Genomic DNA, 17,407 nt, shown 5'->3' on the forward strand with positions numbered 1-17,407 from the left:
GATAACTCACATAACCATCATATTCATCAAAACATCATGAATCCCCATAAGGTCTCGCATAAAAACACCAAAACATCATATATATATATATATATATATATATATATATATATATATATATATATATCAAATACTTCACGATGGCTCATATATTCATGCCAAATTAATTAAATAAATAATTAATCTAGAATTTGGGGCGTTACAAGAAGCATGCTTGTGATCAATTTCAAATGCAAATGAATGACATGTGGAATCTTAGGGGGTAAAAATTAAGGTATGACATGAGCCCGGGAAAACAAGTCAACGTTTCTAATGAGTTGGACGACTAGCTTGTGTTCTTCTTCCTCGGTAAGCAAAATTCCTATCTTCGTCACTTGATGGGGTGAAGGCCTATCACGAATTCTTTCAAGTCCTCAACGGGCATGCGTATCTTATTGGTAGCACCCAACCTGGGATCCCAACAATCAATTTCTGCATCTAGGGCCTTGGGGAGGGGTATGTCCACTAGGGCGAGCTCTTCCCTCTCCATTGTCAGGCTTCCCTAGTAACACTCTTTAGAACTTTTTTTGTCTCCTCGAATTGTCCCGACTTGCCCACCAGGCATCAAGTACTTTAGGACCAAATATTGGGTGAAAATAACCACCCATAACGCATTGATTACGAGTCAACTTAGGATGATGTTGTAGGGTGACAGGGTGTCTACTATGAGATATCTGACTCCAATCGCCTTGGCGTCTGCTCCTTTGCCATATGTTGGCTCTAGGGTATACGTGGCCCCTCAATTGTACTTGTTCACCTAACAATCCTATTAATGAACCCTGAAACATTTTGATGTAGTTGGGATCGAGCTAAAATTTCAAGAAAGCATCCCATAATAGGACATCAACCTAACTCCCGGGATCTACCAAAACTCACTTGATGTCCAAGTTGCCATGTTGCACACAGATGGACATGGGGTCATTATCACGAGGGAGAATTTCAATGACATCACTACTAGAGAAGATGATGTTGATTCCTTCTTGAGCCTAGGATTTTCTAGGGACTGATAACCACCCATTTGGCCAATGATTAAAAATCGAATCCCCATTTCTTAGGAGCTTCCCTCTAACCGATGAACGTCTTTACCACATTTTTCATGAGTGGATGAGTAGGGAGTGCACTTAGGGCGAGGTTGTTCCTAATGGGAGTGACATATTGGTGTAGCCCCCCCTAGGGGTTACCATTCTCCCACCTTTACTTAATCCTTTTACAAATATATCACTACCAACCTGAACCAACAAATTACATTCATTTAATCAACTAACGTATATTATTTTATTTGAGCTCCTCCACCCATTCAATAATAATATTTTTTAATCATAATTAAAATAATATAGTTTAATTAAGATCCCTTGAGAAATATAATACAAATTTTAATTTCAAAACAATTCCCCTTAATTAAACCTAATTTGTATGTTAATAATTCTATACAAAAATTGATATTTTTACAACATTCGTGCTTTCCAAGTTATCATTACTTAAAAAAAAAAAAAAATAATAATAATTTTTTCTACCACCATCTTTTAATTTTTGATTAATTCTTGAGAAACAATTCGCTTATCTTCCAAATCAAGAAATCCATTTTGATATAAATGAAGAGAAATGTTTGCAAGCAAAAACACTCCATTCTCTCCTAAACCCTAAAACCCCTTCCAACTCCAAATGGGAAGCAACCAAGCCGCAGTCTCCCTCCTAACAAACCTCGCCCGTGCCGCTATCGGCTTCGGCGTGGGAACCACCGCTCTCAACTCCTCCCTCTACACCGTCGACGGTGGCCAACGCGCCGTCCTCTTCGACCGTTTCCGCGGTATTCTCGACGAGTCAATCGGCGAGGGAACTCATTTCCTCATCCCATGGGTTCAAAAGCCCTACATTTTCGATATCAAAACTCGCCCCCACACTTTCTCATCAATCTCCGGCACCAAAGATCTTCAAATGGTTAACCTAACTCTCAGAGTCCTCTCTCGTCCCGACACCGCCAAACTCCCTGTCATTGTTCAAAACCTCGGTCTCGAATACGACGAGAAGGTTCTCCCGTCGATCGGTAACGAAGTTCTGAAATCTGTTGTGGCGCAATTCAATGCTGATCAGCTTCTTACTGAACGTCCACAGGTTTCTGCTCTTGTTAGGGAGACTCTTGTCCGACGTGCTAGGGATTTTAACATTCTTCTCGACGACGTGGCGATCACACATTTGTCATATGGGGCTGAATTTTCGCGGGCGGTTGAGCAGAAGCAGGTTGCTCAACAGGAAGCTGAGAGATCTAAATTTGTTGTCATGAAGGCGGAGCAGGAGCGTCGAGCTGCAATTATTCGTGCTGAGGGAGAGAGTGACGCTGCTAAGTTGATTTCTGATGCTACTGCTGCTGCTGGGATGGGGTTGATTGAGCTTAGGAGGATTGAAGCTTCCAGGGAAGTTGCTGGAACGCTTGCGAAATCGCCTAATGTTACTTATCTTCCTGGTGGAAACAACATGATGATGGCTCTTAATCCTGGTCGTTGATTATTGCGGTAATCATCCTTTACTCATTTTTCAAATTTTTATTTATTTATTTAGAGTTTGGTTTTCATTGCAGTAATACTCATAAATTGAGGTGCACTGCAGTCAATATATCAAAAACTTACAATTCAAATTGCTGTTGCAGACATTTTAAAATCCTAATTCATTACTATTTGTTACATTGCAATATGCAAGAGTGTGTGTTCTTTGTATTTATGGTTGCCGATGGATATAGATAGATAATTAATTAATATTTAATAAGTTACTTGAATTTCAATTGTATTAGTTGTCCTTGATATTCCAATTCTACTTAAGTAGCGGGTGTTGAAGTTTTTGGTAACTGCCACCGTGATATTGGTAGTTATGCAGTTTTTGAGACATGTTGTGGCTGTAATATTGTTTGACAGAGAGTGATTTGGGAGAAAGTGGGATGTTGCTTTTTAGCCTTCCAGTTGAATTAGTGGATTTTATAGTGGATTCTTGTGAATGTGGTTGTTTGTTTTGGTTCTTGGTAGGTTATACTTGTAGCTTTTAGGCAGATTAGACTTAGATACAGTCATACAGTTCTTATGGCGCTGTTCTGACATTTCCTCTCCTAATATGTGTTTTTTTAAAAGGTGGTTTTTCACACTTGTTGGAGTTGGAGATCGTTATACTATCTTTTAATTGTGAAAGTTCCGTCCTTTTTGTGCCTAAGTATATAGCCACAAAACCATTGGAATGTTTGCATCATGAAAATGCAACAGATTTAGCACACTCTATAGGCAGGAAAAAGCACCATGCTGTAGATCCCTTTTTTATTTTTTCCCCTTCATTGAGAATAGGTAAGACTTCTTTTTTCGTGGTTGAACTGGTAGTTTAAGAATAGCTTAATTGATTAAGCTTGTGAAACTATTCCTACTTGAATTCCTCTGGGAGATTGGCCAGTACTGGTATTCTTCTGGGAGCTTGGTCTGTTAGTGCCCTTGTTCCTTTTGGAGCATTCTGCATTCTATTCCTAGCTGACCTTTATTAAAATAGCGGAAAAGGATCTGTAATCTAAAAACATCGGTTTGTTGAATGATTATTAGCCACTGAAACAACCGTTGTTATTGCGGTCATGCGGTTCAATTTGGAACAAATATGACCCCCAATACAACTGCAATTGTAGTTGTTGAGTTCCTAAATCCCTTGATGTTGCGGTCATAATTGAAGTTGGGGATTGCAATCTAAAACTATTAAATCTAGTATTCATGGTAACAAATAAACACATCTTCATATTTTCATAAGGATTTTAACTTCCTCTAGTATTTCCAAATAATCTATATTGTGCGGATTTATCCTTGGTAGTAAAGAAAATCTTGTATTTATTGCCATTTTCTTATTCAGAGTTCAGATATTGTCCAGATTGAGGACAAGAATTTTATTTACTTGTCCAGATTGCATGTGGAAAGAATATAAAATGTATACTATCCAAATAAGGTGGTTATGAAATATCAATCTTCAGTTAGTTAATGATGGTATAGCTTTGTTATATTATAGGACCATTTCTCTTAACATGGTATGCCTTAGATAGTTCGATCTAGTACCTTGAATGGATTAGAAATGGGAAGAGCTTGCTAAGTTGTCAATATAATTAACTTTTTGTTTGAATATAGAAGTCACTACGAGAGTGTGGAGAGGTTTAGGATACTGATGATCAGAGATCATCAAGAAACAGGTAAAAATAAGAAGGGCAGCGGGCACAAGTCAGACACAGAAACTGAGTTTCATTTCATGTGTGCCGATGCCTTGAAAGAAGCTGAGGATCTGCGGATTGGAACTGAGTAAAAATAGTTTCTGAGTAGAGCAAAAAGCTCATTAGGTGAACATCTTATTTGCCAAATAACTGACTCAACTTCTGAGAATCCCTTGAAAAATAATTTACAAGCATGAACATTTGTTTCTGAGCATTTGTGTGACATGAACTATTAAGCCTAAACTATGGAGTAGTAATTTAGTTAAAAGTTGAAACAAATGATTGAATTATGGATTACTGTTTGAAACTGAGCCCGTCTCTTCTACCCCTCCTGAAAGAGTACAACAAACGCTTTTTAATTTTTAAGTAGCCAGTAGTTTTTAGATTTCGAAGTAAATGTTCTCTAACATGTCATTTGGATGCCATCTGCTAAACCTGTAGTCCCCTAACATTTCCTTCCTTATTTCAGGGCTTGAAGATCTGTTTATGGTGTAATGGCATGGTTGGCATATGGTCTTGAATTTTTTGCTAAAAGGAAGCTTTTCTTTTGTTGTAGGCCCCATCTAATCTGATGAGTACAATTTCATAGGTTTTTATTTTTTTTTGGAAAAAGTGTAGAAATAATTTTGAACCTTCCCGTTTAAGGATAATAAATTTGTTTTTAAACTCGGTGATTTCATGTTTGGAATGTGACATGAAATTGAGTAGACTTTCTTGAAGCTTAGATTCGATTGAAAGAGAAAAGAGAAAAGGGATTAGGATTCATTCATTTTGAGACAGAGTGTTGATTAAGGCTCACTTATGCGTTCAAAGATAGGGCCATTTTATTTCAGCTTTAAAAAAAATGGATTTTTTCTTTGTATTTTTGAAAATATTATAAATTTTTTTATATTTGTTTTTTTAAAAATGAAACACTAATTTTGATATCTTATAACATAAACAAATATTATGAAGAATAAAACATAGTCAAAATCGCAATTTTTTCAAAAAATGGTATTTCAAAAATGATTTTTATGAAAATCTATTTGAAATAGTTTCAAAATTAAGTGATTTTTTAAAATTTGAATAAAAAGATGAAATATTTAAAATAACACTTTAAGAATAACTATTTAAACACAATTTTCATTTGAAGTTTTTATGAAAAATTTCTTCAAAGGCCCATAATATATCTTAAATTAATATAAACAATGCATTTAAATTGTGAATAATTTTTATGTAAAATATAAATTTTTAAAATTTAAAAGATCTCACAATTTTTATGTAAAATAAAAATTATTAAAATTTAAAAGACATATCTGGTGCGGCATAATCTGGCGCCACTATTACAGTGCCATGTAATAAATGTGAAGACCACATAAAGTGGAGGGAGACTAAATAAATTTCAATAAGTTGAATTTTGAAGTTAAGATAAAAAAAAAAAGTTAAAAACATAGGATAAAAATGCTTAAAACATTTTATAAAAATTATTTTTAAAATATATAAAAAAATCTATTTTTTAATGATTAAAACTAACTGGGAAATATTTTTTGAATATTCATATTTTTTTAAAAAAAATCAAAAATAACAACATTTTCAAAAAAATTACGAAAATATTTTTTTTTTTAAATTACCACGTTGTCGCCAGGGGGGTGGCGACAACGCTAAGCCCTTAAAGATGTCGCCAGGCCCAATGGCGAAGCAGTGTAAAAATTAGGTGTTGTCGCCACCCCCTGGCGACAACACCCCCCTTATTTTTTTTTTCAATTTTATTTTATGTTATGTTTTTAGCTGTTTTTTTTTCATATTTTTTTTATATTATTTTTTTAGCTGTTTTTTTATTTTTTTTAGGTTGGAAAAATAATATCAATAAATTAAAAATTACCAAATACATTAAAATTAAAAAGGTACATTAAAATTAAAAAGATACATTAAAATTAAAAACAACACAAAATACATTAACGATACAAATAAAATTTCTATTGAGCGCCACGTGGACCATGGTACGATACGCATTTAGGTTGTCTAATAGGTCGTGTAGAAGGGTCACGAGTTGGTAGTTCTCCCCTATTCCCGCGACGCCCCCCTCTATTTGGTTCATCTTGTGTTTGAGTCGACGGCCCCTCAATGCATTCCGGGTCTACAAAATATGTGAGCCGTCCTTGACCTCTAGAATTCCCGCTATAGGAAAGGCGGTGTTTACGGTGATTTCTGGTAAACAACCGCTAGTTCTCCAAACTATAATAAATATGATTTGGTTACTCGCAGGATCGACTAGATTGATCCTAGGACATAGTCAAACGAAAGGTTTATTGATGTGATTTGGTTCATACCTGTTTGTTTTGATTTCGAGAAATTTATGTTCAAATGACTAATCATTCGAGATAACGCTGGTTATATGAGTTAGTGTAACTTCGACGCATAAATCGTAATAAGAAAACATGTAAATTGCGAGAATGTAAATTGCAAGAATATAAATTGCAGGAAAGTAATGTGCATGAAACTAAATGACTTCGAAAGTAAAAGTTTAAACAAGGAAAGTAAAGAAAACGAAAAGATATTTGATAAAAGTAAATACACATGTATTCAAATTGGTGGTGTCATACGTACATTTCTCAGCGAACTCTTTCTCTTAACACTAGATACTTGAGCAATATGTGAGTGATTTGTACAAAATGAACACACGAAATCCTATCATTAAGACTCCTATTTATACTAAATTTGACCCTAACGGTCATACAATAATCTAATGCCACGTTATCCACGAGAACTCTGGGGATGCCATCTGTCTATGTGCAGTTACATAAACCGTTTCGCAATTCAAATCTTCCCGCTCAAGTCCTTTTCGACATGTGGCCATATAGTTATATTCGAAAATGTTACGGAAATACATTAAGCTTCAGTACTTTATGTAATTTTCCGCGAAATGTCTAAGTCTTGGCAAAGATATCTTCCGTGTTAGCTTCGATACTTCTCTCCTTCGTTTCAACTTAGACGTTTTCTTGAAGCATGGCCATCAGTAGCCATTTTTTAAATCTTCGAAGATGGTCATCAGTAACCATCATTCTTCGAACTTAAAACCTTCTAAGATCAACTTCTTAAACGAAATCTCCAGCTAACAAATTGCCCCCAATAAATGCCTGTTTCGACAAACGAGAGAAATGGGCGTTTCTTGCCATGATGGGATTTCGTTTGCTTTCTTAGAGTCCCAAGACTAATAATTGACGTCATAATCAATTATGACTCTATTTCCAAAACGTCTTGTCGCTTTCAAAAACGTCTTCTCAACAGTTACATTCCCACGTCTTGACCTTACTTTATGATCATTACTCCTATATCCTAGGAATAGAGCTGGTGACTATTCGACCGCCGTTGTATTAAATCAATACTTGCCGCGCGTCCTTTAGTCTTTACCCAAAAGATTTGAAAGGGTTTCCGTTAAACCTTTAAATACTTAGTCTTTTCCTCTCTTTTTCCTTCTCAGTTCTATTCCTTCAAACTCTTTTCAGAAAAGACCGTACTTAGTTGCCTCCAAACTTCTTCCTCAAATCAAACATCTTTCAATGGCGTCTTCTTCAAATGCTCTCCAACCAGTTCTGAAGCTTCAGAAACCTGTGCAAATGGGGAACCAAGAATACATACCAAATCCGAATACTGCGGAGGAACGCGCCATTTACGCTTCCCAGGTAATCATCCCTTTTGAACTTTCTGGAAAAACTTATGCTTTCATGGGCCCGTTACCAGGAGAAAATAGTTCACCAAATAAATTCTTTCCTGCGTATTATAAGACTAGGCCGCTGGTTAGCAAGATTAAAATAGACGATGAAGGTAACCCAATCTTAGAGGATTCTAACCCTGCAGAAGGGGCTTCGACTGCGCCTCCCGTAGCCTTAGAGAAAATTAGGTTAGATTATGTAACCAATTTTGTGAAGGTTTTTAGGTCAATCCCTTTAGCAAAAGATCCCGAACTGTATTATTCTTGGTTAGCCAAAGTGGAGAAACAGAAGGCTTCTTTCTGGCAAGAGTTAGGGATTTATGACCTAATTCAATTGTCCAAGACTGGTTTAGAGTATAACCAAACTATGTTAGTAGCGTCAGTCCATTTCTGGGACGCTTCTCACAATGCCTTTCACCTTCCATGTGGGATGATTACTCCAACCCTTTTCGATGTAGCTGCCATCACAGGGCTTCGACCGACTGGCGAAACCTTTGATCCTAATGTTTTGGATGTTGATACTATCAACTTCAACGAAGCTACAGTCACTTATACTGCTTTCATCCAGCAATATCATGATCAGGCAAATGCTGCAGTCTCTGACGTAGAACATATTGCTTTCCTGGCATTATGGCTTTCGAGGTGTGTTTTCTGCTCCAGGTCCATACAAGTAGCGAAAAGATATCTTTGCATGGCTAATCAGTTACATGATGGTAAGAAACTGAACCTGAGCCAATTGATTCTAGGATTTCTTTACGAAAACCTTGGTGAAGCTGTAGATCTTGTAAAGACTTATACAACAGGATCTCTCCTTTTTGCTGGTCCCTTCTGGTTATTACAATTGTGGCTTAATGCCACCTTCGAAGCTCACCTCCCATTCCGAGGCATCGTCAACGAAGAAGTTCCAGAAATCAAAAATCGAACTGTCGAAGGGACTAGATTGGCCTTGTTAACCCCGAAAGAAGAAACTGGGAAACTTCGTGAACATTTCTTAGCATATGTAATGATGTTTGCTAAACGTTACCAGTTCAGTTCTTCGATGGCTCCATTTGTACGAAGAGTTGTAGGTCCTGAATGGTTTACTCGAGAGTTTCCTGCAACATCTCCGGATCACCAAGCTGAGTCTTTGGCTATCTGGGAAGCTTTTCTTACCCCGAGGTTATTCTATCACCGCCTTCGACCTTCCAAAGGTCAATGTATCCTCGTTTGCTATCAGCCAAATCTTGTGTCGAGACAGTTTGGGTTGGTCCAAGTGAAGCCCAAGTGTCTGAATGACAAAAGGAACCACATGTGCTTCCGTACTTTATATCTAACTGAAGATGAATGTGATACGAAGATAGCCAGATATACTGATGTTTTCACCCTTTCTCCTATCTCTTTCGTTCCTGCTTTCTATTCCACTCCAGATTTTCAACAATGGTGGTCAGATTATTATACCACACAAATCTATGATGTCGAAGGCCTTACTCGAGAACTAACTGAAGCTTTTACTGCTGTGCAGGATAAATTCCACAAAGGTACCTCAACTCACATTAAAGAAATCCAAGCTTTTCAAAAGTTCTTTGAAACTATTTACAGGCCTGATGATCTTAGTCGGACCGTTCGCGAAGCTGCTGTTATTTTACGTGAAAAGTTTTCTGCAAAACTGGATAAGTTGAAATTGCCCCCGTCTGTTCGACCAGAACTACGTTATGAAGTGGCATTTAAACTTAATCCTCCAAAATTCCCTCCACTACCAAGTGCTGATTTTGGTGTGGCTTTAAGTCCTCCTTTCCCAGACTGGTTCGTGTGTGGGAATGCTTTCAAAATTCTTCAAGAGAGTACCAAAAAACGCGCTGAACGAGTGGTCCCGACTAAGCATACCCTGGATACTTTCAAAGGGCATCTTCATATAGATCTTGAACACGTTCGTGTCTTGACTCCAATACCCGAAGGTTTGGGTCTAGTTAACCTTTAGACTGACTCTTCTTTCTCTTATCGAAATAATAATTCCAATCTTTGTTACAACTGTTGCTCGAAAGAGAAAGGTTAAAGCAACTGCTGCGCAGAAAGATTCTGAGGCCTCGAAGAGCAATAAGCCAAGTGGGAGCGATTCTATTACGACTGACGCGAAACCCACGGTACACACACATTTCATATTCCAACTTGCATGTCTTACGAATATCGCTTATTTTTCTCCTTTTCACTTTTCAGAGTTCGAAGCCTCCAATGCCTTCGAAGCGAAAAATTCCTCCAACTACTACTCCAGACGTTGCTTCGGATGAGGAAGACAAGTCTCCCCCTCGTACCAGGCAAGGGCATAAAAAGAGACAGAAGGTCACCACTCCTGTGGGCAAAGGGAAAGGACCCGGGTCTTCGAAGATTACCTCTTCGAGTGATAAGGTGTCTTCTGAAGAATCGCCTTTAAAAGCCACTAGTAATGCTCTCGTGATGGAAAGCCACAATTCAAGTCCAGCCACTAATACAGCTAAGGTATCTAGGCTTTACAACATAATCATTTCTATAAATATTATTTTGAATGATTAAGTTAACGTCACCTTATGATTGCAGGATGATATTGGAACAACTACTTCTGATTTCAACTCCTTCAACGCTGCCATTGTCCTTGGTAATCCCCAAGGTGAGCAAAGAAGTCTTTTGCATATGTCGAATGATTCTCTTGCAACTCTTACACCACAATTAACCATATTTGTTCATTTTTGCAGATGTCCCTCAACACACCTCTCATATACTTTCACCAGTCCTCGAAGACGCTCCTCCACTTGCCACTATCAATACTGTATCCTCTGTTGAAGGAAGCCATTCGACTGATGATTCTCCTCCTACTCGCAAAGACGCAAACATGGGTGAGGAGGACCAATTCTCAGGCGAAGATAATGCAGCTGTACCATCGACTGGGAGTGAGGCCACCGTATCTGATCAAGGTGTCGTGGAAGAAACCTCTAAGTTGATCGAAACTGACCTCTGTGGAAATTCAAATTTCGAAACTGTAGTTATTCCTGAAACTACTCCAATGCCTGCCCCAGCCATACCTACTCCTTCAGAATTGGAGCAACTTAGGCAAACTGATCCTCTCAGCTTTCTTAAAACCATGATGAACATTGATAGTACTTCAGCTCTTGCGTCCGAAGCTTCTCCAACTGTTCAGACCAAGTATGGAGACAAAGAGGACACCCCTGGCCTCCTTCATCAAATAAAGGAGAATTTCTTCGAAACGAACCTCGTCGAAATCTTAAGTAAGGACTCCACGAGATGTCATGGCTTGAAGCAACTCTTGAAGAAAGTGGATTTACTTCTGGTTTCGAAAGAGGTCTCATATGTGATTGTACTTCTGGGCTCTTTAATCGACCAGCTTCAGTCTAACATTCTTTGACAGAACAAAGTTAATGAGCAGCTTGCTGCAAAAATGGCCTCTCATAGTTCTTCATGGAAAGCTGCCACTGAGGCAACCAACAAGGGTGACGCTCTCAGGTTGGAACGTTTGAAGAACCAAGAAGAATATGATGAGTGTGAGAAAAATATACAATCTTGGAAGCAAGAGATTAAGAAACTCGAAGAGAAGATACAGGAAGCTGAGTCTCGCCAAGAAACCATTCAACAAACCAATGATCAAGAGATAGCTGAAGTAGCGCGACTAGGTATCCAACACTTCGAAGCTGCGCAGAAATTGGTGCCAGAGATCGAAGAGTTAAAGAAGCAACGAGCATTGCTTGAGCTTCGTATGTCTTTGTGGGAGGCTCAGTATTCGAAGATCAAAGATAGCCTTCCTAGGGATTTCAGTTAATTTTCTTCGAACTTTGTATTACTTTTTTGTGGCGTAAATCCCTTTGTTTTGTAATCGCTCGTTTTCAGAATATATGTATGCAAAACTCGTCTTTTTATGTGTTCACATTTTGCTCTGAGATGACCAATGGTAATGTTTAGCAATACTTCAAAATATTATCAATATATTTCTTTTTACGCCACAGTAACCTTAATGAATGCCTCACGTGGCTCGATTGCCCTTCACAGCCCTAGACTTGACGTTTCTCCTCCCCTTAGCCGTAGTCATCATTATTTGCTGACGTCATTTCCTCTCAAACGTCTCTTTAAGACGTGCGTGCATCAGTTTTATGATTACGTTCCAACTTCCAAGGGCGGGAAACGGCGGTGACCATAACTTCTCTCTGGAAACACCAAATGCAGTCTAATCAATCATTAAAACTGAAACGTTTCCTTATCGCTCCTTTTGACTATATAAAGGGTTAGTGTCCCATTCTTTTCTTCACGCTTTTTTCCAAACCTTCACTTCAGAACTCTTTTCTTCCCTCTCGAGCTCTTTTCAACCACAATCTTTTTCAACCTCTAGCATGGCACTCAACAGCAACCTAACCTATGCTAACATTAGAACTCTTATTAAAAAAGAGTTCAAACCCTGCCCAGAAGAATTCAGCAGGCATTACATCAGCCTTCGTGCTCTTTTCCACAATCAGGGGATGGGATTTTACCCAACAATTTTAGAAGGGAATGTTTATCCCAAGATGCTTGCTGACTTCTGGATGTTTGCGTACCTACGCATTGATCCTGAAGGAAGAACTACCATAGTTTCTGAAGTTCGAGGGGCTGAAGTTTCTATCACGCCCTCCACCATCTCTGACTTGTTGCGCTGCAGCAACACTGGAGCAACCTTTGATGATAACAGTTTCACCATGACCACTTCTGTCTTACTGAAGGGTCTCATGGAGAATGATCCATATAGCGCCAAAGTCATCAGGATTTGGCATCAACTTCTAGTGGGTAACTTTTACCCACGAAGCTGTGATGAGAACATCATTATGGTGGAGGACTTAGAGTTCATCTCTTGTGCTTTGCGAGGGGTGAAGATCAACTTTCCTTTGTTGATCTTCAAACGACTCGTGGAGACTGTCGCTTTAACTTCCTCTCGAGAGGGTTCAGTAAGTTGCCTTCCTTTTGGGAGGTTTTTATCCTACTTGTTCCTCAAGAGAGGTGTAGTGCGAAGGATGCGAGATTTGGGGCGCATGAACATGTTCGAAGCAGAGGGTCTTCATATGCTGTCTTTGGAAGACTTAAAACAAAGGGTCAACTAAAGGGTAGATCCTTTTTAGGTTTTTTACTGCTTCGCTTTTTGTAATCTTTGCTGCTCCATATGGACCAAAGTCGCTTGTACCTCCTTTTTTAAAATTAATGAAGATCTTCTGCCGTATTTTTATTTATACATGTTTTCTAGTCACGGAGCCATTTTGGTGCAAATCTAACCATTTTGGCTTACGTAGTATTACTTAGATGTCTACGTTTTTGCAATCTTTACTTCATGCATGCTTGGTTTGTATCTCTTTAGATACTTCCCATTCACTCTTAAGATCCTACGATCTTCTGCTAATTCCTCTATCTCGTAAGCATTATTTGAGAATACTTTCAAGATTCGAAAGGGACCTTCCCAGTGTGGGGACCATTTCCCCAAAGCTTGGTTCTTTCGATCTATAGGTAAAATAACTTTCTAAACTAGGTCATTATTAATAAACGTTTTACCTTTCACCTTTTTATTGTATGCTCTGGACACCCTTTCTTTCTGTCTCTTTATCATATCCAAAGCTCGAAGTCTGTCTTCGTCCAAGTCAACTAATTCATTCATCATCAGTTCCCAGTACATGTTAGGGGGAATTTCTGCTTGTCTTTGTATCCCGACTGATTGCAAGTATATTTCAACTGGGAGTACCGCATCATGTCCAAATGTCAGTTGAAAAGGTGTAGTGTTCGTAGCTTCTTTCGGAGATGTTCGACAAGCCCAAAGTGCTTGGTCCAAAGTTCTGTGCCAACTTTTAGGTTTTTTTCCCTACATGCTTCTTTATGAGACCAATTATTATTTTGTTCGCTGCTTCGACTTGTCCATTTGCCTGAGCATAGTAAGGTGTAGAAGTAAACAACTTGAAGCCTATCTCTTTGGCGAAATCTTGCATCTTTCGCCCAATAAACACTGATCCTTGATCTGTAGTTATACTTTCTGGGATCCCAAATCTGTATATAATATGTTTTTGAATGAACTCGATCACAGCTTCTTGATCAACATTCGCGAGTGGTATAGCTTCGACCCATTTTGTAAAATAGTCGATTCCCACTAAAATATACCTTTGACCTCTAGATGACTTGGGGTGAATTTCTTCAATTAGGTCCAACGCCCATCCTCTAAAGGGCCAAGGCTTTATTATTGAACTTAGTTCATTTGCGGGAGCATGTTGAATACCTGCATGTTCTTGACATTCTTGACACCCTTTGGCAAATTCTATGCAGTCTTTTAACATGGAAGGCCAATACATTCCGTATCGAAATAGAAGCCATTTCATTTTGTGCCCCGCTTGGTGGGCACCACATGCTCCGCTATGCACGTTCGAGAGAGCTAAGTAAGCTTCCGCTTCACCTAAACATTTTAGCAATACTCCTTCAGGAGTCTTTTTGAACAACTCATTTCCCATCAGAAAGTATGATAAGGCTCGATATTTTACCTTTCTATCCGTGTCTGACGAAGGGTCCTTCAAATAATTCACAATTGGACTTCTCCAGTCTGTGTCTGCCAACGAGTCTATGTTCAAAACTTCGAATTCTTCTTTGTTAGCAAACCCTATTTGTGAGTTTTCCAGATCACTTGGAGAAAGTTTCGTAGCCATTGCTCTGCCTCTTACTTGGATTAATTCCTCGAATTTGCTTTTCGATACCCTGTACCCTGAGGCTAGTTGTGCCAAATCGTTTGCTTCCTGATTATGCAATCTTAGGACATGGTTCAGATCCACATATTCGAATTTTTTAAGCAACCTATTTGCTATGACAAAGTACATGATCAAATTTTCTTTGATGCACTTGTACTCTTTCGTTAGTTGTTTAATCACCAATTTGGAGTCTCCTTTAATTTCGACTCTGGTTGCCCCCAATTCTAACAAAGCTTCAAGTACGGCTATCAATGCTTCGTACTCAGCTTCATTATTGGAACATAGAGGGCCTTCGATTTTATACTTGAGCTTTGTTGGAATTCCTTCAGGAGAAATTAGCAATATTCCAACGCCAGTTCCTTCTTTGTGAGTTGAACCGTCAAAGTATAATTTCCAAGGTGGCAGTTCCACGTATTGCTGAGAATTTTCCACTACTGCATGATCAACAATGAAATCTGCCACAATTTGCCCCTTCATTGCCTTAAGGGGTTGAAATGTTAAAGAGTACTCAGTTAGGGCCAAAGCCCATTTGCCAATTGGACTATGTAATATTGGCTTCGATAACATATGTTTAATAACATCACAATGGGACGAAACATAAACATCAACTGGCTTTATATAATACTTGAGTTTAATACATGAGAAATATAAACAAAGATAGAGTTTTTCTATTGTACTATACCTAGTCTCTGCATCATTGAGTACTCTACTTAGGTAATAGATGGCTCTTTCGATGCCATTTTCATCCTCCTGAGCTAACATGCTACCTATTGTTTTATCCGAAGCTGAAATATACAAGCGCATGTGCTTCTTTCCATTCGGAGGAGCCAATATTGGAGGATGCATCAAGTATTGCTTGATCTTTTCGAAAGCTTCTTGATGTTCAGCTAGCCATTCAAACTTGCCTTGCTTGAGTCGAAGCAAAGGTGAAAAGGCTTGTGTGCGTCCACTTAAATTGGAGATGAATCTTCTCAAAAAGTTTATCTTCCCCAATAAGGACTGCAGTTGCTTCTTCGTGGAAGGAGGCTTCGCTTCCATAATGGCCTTTGTTTTATTCTGGTTAATTTCTATCCCCTTCTTGTGGACCAAAAAACCTAGGAAGTCTCCCGCCTGCACAAAGAAAGCACATTTAAGGGGATTCATCTTCAAGCCATGTTTTCGCATTCTCTCGAATGATTGGCTCAGATGATCTAGATGATTGGAATCTGATACAGATTTTACCACATTATCATCTATGTATACCTGCATAAATGTTTCTATAAAGTCATGAAATATAGAATTCATTGCTCTCTGATATGTTGCCCCAGCATTTTTTAGGCCGAAAGGCATTACTACCCATTCGTATGTACCTATTGCCCCTGGGCAACGAAAAGCTGTTTTAGATACATCTTCTTCTGCAATGAAAATCTGGTTATATCCAGAGTATCCATCTAACATACTCAGATACTCGAAACCTGCGGCTGAATCTACCAGCATTTCTGCCATAGGCATAGGATATTCATCCTTAGGTGTTGCTGCGTTTAGATCACGAAAATCTATGCATACCCTTAAAGAACCATTCTTTTTAATAACTGGCACAATATTAGCAATCCATTCAACATACCTCGTGGTCTGGATGAATTTGCGGCGCAGGAGTCTTTCTACCTCTGCTTTGATCTTCGAATGGATCTCGGGTGCAAACCTTCTTGGAGTTTGCTTAATAGGCTTTTTCCCTTCTTTGATTGGCAACTTTAGTTCGACCAAGTCTCGTCCCAAACCAGGCATTTCGTCGTAATCCCACGCAAAACAATCTTTGTTTTCTTTCATCAACGTAATGACTTTAGATTTTAGAGTTGGTTCCAGCTTTGCACTAACATACGTTATCCTCTTCCGATCTCCTTCCCCGATATTTACTTCTTCAAGTGGATCTTGGGCTAACATTTTAATATTTGAGGCCATAGGGTCTTTTTCGAACCCCAGAGGCTCTTCGTCGTAAATTGCGTCCAGTTTTTGGGTAAGTTCTTCCTCTGTGGTGTTTACCATTCGAACTGGATCTTCAAAGGATTGAGAGGACGCATGTAACCTTGAATTTGATATCTCCTTATTTTCTGAAACCGAATTTACTGTCATGTTTGATAACTCAGCTTCGAGAGCCGTGTTTCTTTTGTTCTCGGCTATATAAGCCGAAATCTTCTCAAAGAAGGAGGACTCAGACATCATCAACGTCGTCGTCCCAGCTTGTTGGCCGTATCGTTGGATAATTCTCTCTTGATGCGACATCCTCTGGACCGTCCATTATCTCTCTATTCCACTGGAAGCCATTTGGGTGTAAAGATAGATAATATAATGCGTTCTTGTTTGGAGTGTATATATCTTCCGCAGCATGACAAGGTCCTATATTTCCCAGGTTCCTGTCGAAGCTAGTTTTGTTGACTTGATTAACTTCAGCCATATAATAACTCTGGTCTCCTTCGATGTTCTCCACTATGCCATCTTGTCTCCAAATGGTTAGTCTTTGGTGCATAGTTGAAGGCACCGCAGTAACTCCGTGGATCCATTCCCTTCCTAACAAGAGGTTATAATTTGCTTTTGCTAGTATTACCATGAACATAGTTGGTCTAGTAACGGAACCCACAGTTAAATTTACTTGAACAACTCCCAGAGTCTGCCCAATTTTGCCTTCGTAGTTTGACAAAACCATGTTATGAGGCCTTATATCTGTGTCAAACATACCAATTCTCTTCAACATGTATTGGGGCATTAGATTCACTGTCTCCCCTC

At 38.7% G+C, this 17,407-nt stretch overlaps 1 protein-coding gene across 1 annotated transcript; it reads left to right on the forward strand.

The window, feature by feature from the left end:
• Positions 1–1,595: 1,595 nt before the first annotated feature.
• On the forward strand, positions 1,596–4,921 carry LOC131620266 (prohibitin-3, mitochondrial-like). The gene is made up of 2 exons (XM_058891269.1): positions 1,596–2,549; positions 4,725–4,921. Exon 1 carries the CDS (start codon positions 1,702–1,704, stop codon positions 2,539–2,541), a length of 840 nt encoding a protein of 279 aa, XP_058747252.1. The 5' UTR covers positions 1,596–1,701; the 3' UTR covers positions 2,542–2,549; positions 4,725–4,921.
• The last annotated feature ends 12,486 nt before the right edge of the window (positions 4,922–17,407 follow it).

This window comes from Vicia villosa, linkage group LG7, assembly GCF_029867415.1.
Source record: "Vicia villosa cultivar HV-30 ecotype Madison, WI linkage group LG7, Vvil1.0, whole genome shotgun sequence".
NCBI lineage: Eukaryota > Viridiplantae > Streptophyta > Magnoliopsida > Fabales > Fabaceae > Vicia > Vicia villosa.

Coding starts and splice junctions, on each gene's coding strand:
- LOC131620266 (XM_058891269.1), top strand. CDS start 1,702: ATGGGAAGCAACCAAGCCGCAGTCTCCCTCCTAACAAACCTCGCCCGT.